This window comes from Salvelinus sp. IW2-2015, unplaced genomic scaffold (genome assembly GCF_002910315.2).
Source record: "Salvelinus sp. IW2-2015 unplaced genomic scaffold, ASM291031v2 Un_scaffold7460, whole genome shotgun sequence".
NCBI classification, from domain to species: domain Eukaryota; kingdom Metazoa; phylum Chordata; class Actinopteri; order Salmoniformes; family Salmonidae; genus Salvelinus; species Salvelinus sp. IW2-2015.
In genome coordinates this window covers 1-3,803 of record NW_019948720.1, presented here as the reverse complement: position 1 = coordinate 3,803, position 3,803 = coordinate 1, and the positions used below count along the sequence as shown (strand labels likewise).

Genomic DNA, 3,803 nt, shown 5'->3' with positions numbered 1-3,803 from the left:
AGCTGACCAACTGTCAAGTGTCTCCCTGACCACCATAGTCCCTGAGCCCATGTGTCTCCCTGACCACCATAGTCCCTGAGCCCATGTGTCTCCCTGATCACCATAGTCCCTGAGCCCATGTGTTCCCTGACCACCATAGTCCTGAGCCCAAGTGTCTCCCTGACCATCATAGTCCCTGAGCCCATGTGTCTCCCTGACCATCATAGTCCCTGAGCCCATGTGTCTCCCTGACCACCATAGTCCCTGAGCCCAAGTGTCTCCCTGACCACCATAGCCCTGAGCCCATGTGTCTCCCTGACCATCATAGTCCCTGAGCCCATGTGTCTCCCTGACCACCATAGTCCTGAGCCCAAGTGTCTCCCTGACCACCATAGTCCCTGAGCCCATGTGTCTCCCTGACCACCATAGTCCCTGAGCCCAAGTGTCTCCCTGACCACCATAGTCCTGAGCCCATGTGTCCCTGACCACCTAGTCCCTGAGCCCAGTGTCTCCTACCACCATAGTCCTGAGCCCATGTGTCTCCCTGACCATCATAGTCCCTGAGCCCAAGTGTCTCCCTGACACCCATAGTCCTGTGCCCCAGTGTCTCCCTGATCACCATAGTCCCTGTGCCCAAGTGTCTCCCTGACCACCATAGTACCTGAGCCCAAGTGTCTCCCTGATCACCATAGTCCCTGTGCCCAAGTGTCTCCCTGACCACCATCGTCCCTGTGCCCAAGAAGATCAAGGTAACCTGCCTAAATGACTACTGACCCGTAGTACTCACATCTGTAGCCATGAAGTGCTTTGAAAGGCTGGTAATGGCTCACATCAACACCATCATGCCAGAAACCCTAGACCCACTCCAATTTGCATACCGGCCAACAGATCCACAGATGACGCAATCTCTTTTGCACTCCACACTGCCCTTTCCCACCTGGACAAAAGGACATCAATGCTGTTCATCGACTACAGCTCAGCATTCAACACCATAGTGCCCACAAAGCTCATCACTAAGCTAAGACCCTGGGACCAAACACCTCCCTCTGCAACTGGATCCTGGACTTCCTGACAGGCCGCCCCCAGGTGGCAAGGGTAGGCAACAACACATCTGCCACGCTGATCCTCAACACTGGGGCCCCTCAGGGGTGCATGCTCAGTCCCCTCCTTACTCCCTGTTCACCCATGACTTCGTCTTGGGCTCAAGCAAACGACCATAATGCGGCTAACAACCTATCATATAAGATTTGCCGATCCCGAAAGCAATACAGTTTTTTTGTAGTGCTCACTGAATACAGCCAACGACTAACAACAACAGTACGAGCCTGGATAGGAGGAAGGTCAGAGTACCTTGGGCCGTCGTGCGTGGAGCTGGCTCTCCAGGCTGCTGACCTCCTTGTTGAGACGGAGGGATTTGGAGTCAGAGGAGGAGAGAGAACTAGAGAGGGTCTCCATCTCAGACTGTAGCTTGTGCAGTCGCTCCTCTCTCTCCTCCCTCTCTCTGTCGGCCTGTGCGAGGCGTGRGGTCAGCTCCTGGAGTTGGCCCTCYGCCCTCTTGCGGCCCCTCTCACTCTCCATGCGGCCCCCCTGCAGGGACTTCAGCTCTGAGGCCAAGSTCACCCTCTCGTCCTCTAATAGAGTCTTGGCCTTCTCTAGGGACTGACGGGCCTGGGGAGACCATATAACATCAGGAATTACTACATACATACCATACGCATAGAAACACTACATTACAGACAACTCAGTGACCAGTCTACAGAGAAAGAATAGCATGCAGGAGTCACTACCGACACTGTACTAAGGGAATAACACACGCAATATGCAATATGCAATACGCAATATGCACAGAGAGTCACTGCATAGGCTACATTCTGRGTGTGACTCACCCGCTTGCTGTTGTCCAGTTGTTCCTGCAGGTTGTCTATGGCAGAGCAGTGCTTGACTCTGAGCTCTGAGAGCTGGGCCTCGTGACGTCTCGTCTCCCCCTCAACACACCTCTGGAGCTCCCCCAACTCTGCCTCTCTACGAGACCTGAGTTCCTGCTGGGCCGCCGTGGTGTCCAGTGTGTCTTCCAGCTCTGTCCTCAAGGCCTCCAGCTCCTCCCCCAGGTCTCTCCTCTGTTTCTCTGCCCTCTCTCTCATCCCTCGTTCATTCTCCACTTCCTCCTTCAGCTCTGACACCTGAGACATGGCCTCTCTCAGAGCCCTCTGAGCCTCAGTCCTTCGTGCACCCTCCTCCTCCAACCTGGGAGAAAGAGAGACAGAAGTCAAATATGGTGTTCCGCAAGGCACTGTGCTGGAACCGTTTCGATTACCATTATCGAGAGAGAAAGCAGTTTTGTAACACTATGCAAATGAGGGGGTTGATATTTCCACTCTTCTCAAGGTGTGTGAATATACAGTATAGATTTCCTCTCACCTCCCCTGTAGGGTTGTGATATCCTTCTCTCTCTGAGCCAGGGTGCCCCTGAGTTCAGCGGACAGTAGTCCCAGGTCAGAGAGCTGCTCCTGGGCTTCCACAGCCTCTCCCTCCATCCTCCTCCTCCACTTCTCCTGCTCCAGACGACCCTGCTCCTCACGCTTCAACCGATCTACAGGAGGGAGGGGGAAGAAGAGAAAGAAAATAGAAAATAGAAAATAATTCATACTAGGACAAGTTTCTGAAACAGTGTTGAGTGTGCAGCAAGTTCATCAAATGTATGTCATAACGTTAAGTATGCATAACAKGTGCCACCAGTTAGGAACAAGCTTTACCTTCCAGGTCAGCAATGACTGCTTCCTGTTTGTTTTTCAGTTTGTTGAGACTCTTGGTCTTCTCCTCTTCCTCAGTCAGCGAMTCTGTCACCTCATTCAACCTCTCCTCCAGCTGCTTCTTCTCCTGAGAGACAGAGACAACATGGATAAATGAAGTTCCAGCTGAGTGAACCCTGTAAACTTTATAAAGCCCTTCAGTCCTGTCCAGCTGAGTGAACCCTGGGTAGGGCAGCTTCTATAAAGCCCTTCAGTTCTGTCCAGCTGAGTGAACCCTGGGTAGGGCGCTTCTATAAAGCCCTTCAGTTCTGTCCAGCTGAGTGAACCCTGGGTAGTCAGCTTCTATAAAGCCCTTCAGTTCTGTCCAGCTGAGTGAACCCTGGGTTAGTCAGCTTCTATAAAGCCCTTCAGTTCTGTCCAGCTGAGTGAACCCTGGGTTAGTCAGCTTCTATAAAGCCCTTCAGTTCTGTCCAGCTGAGTGAACCCTGGGTAGGTCAGCTTCTATAAAGCCTTCAGTTCTGTCCAGCTGAGTGAACCCTGGGTAGTCAGCTTCTATAAAGCCCTTCAGTTCTGTCCAGCTGAGTGAACCCTGGGTTAGTCAGCTTCTATAAAGCCCTTCAGTTCTGTCCAGCTGAGTGAACCCTGGTTAGTCAGCTTCTATAAAGCCCTTCATTCCTGTCCAGCTGAGTGAACCCTGGGTAGTCAGCTTCTATAAAGCCCTTCAGTTCTGCCAGCTGAGTGAACCCTGGGTAGTCAGCTTCTTAAAGCCCTTCAGTTCTGTCCAGCTGAGTGAACCCTGGTGGTAGGTCAGCTTCTATAAAGCCCTTCAGTTCTGTCCAGCTGAGTGAACCCTGGGTTAGTCAGCTTCTATAAGCCCTTCAGTTCTGTCCAGCTGAGTGAACCCTGGGTTAGTCAGCTTCTATAAAGCCCTTCAGTTCTGCCAGCTGAGTGAACCCTGGGTTAGTCAGCTTCTATAAAGCCCTTCAGTTCTGTCCAGCTGAGTGAACCCTGGGAGTCAGCTTCTATAAAGCCCTTCAGTTGTCCAGCTGAGTGAACCCTGGGTTAGTCAGCTTC

The 3,803-nt window shown here is 52.4% G+C and overlaps 1 protein-coding gene across 1 annotated transcript; it reads right to left on the bottom strand.

Moving 5' to 3' along the window:
* Positions 1–1,320: 1,320 nt before the first annotated feature.
* Positions 1,321–2,856, bottom strand: LOC139027103 (myosin-9-like; the record flags this gene model as incomplete). The annotated part of the gene is made up of 4 exons (XM_070442272.1): positions 1,321–1,647; positions 1,866–2,223; positions 2,398–2,569; positions 2,733–2,856. Coding segments are annotated over 4 exons (981 nt in total), but the record flags the coding sequence as incomplete, so codon positions are not given.
* Between the last annotated feature and the right edge of the window lie 947 nt (positions 2,857–3,803).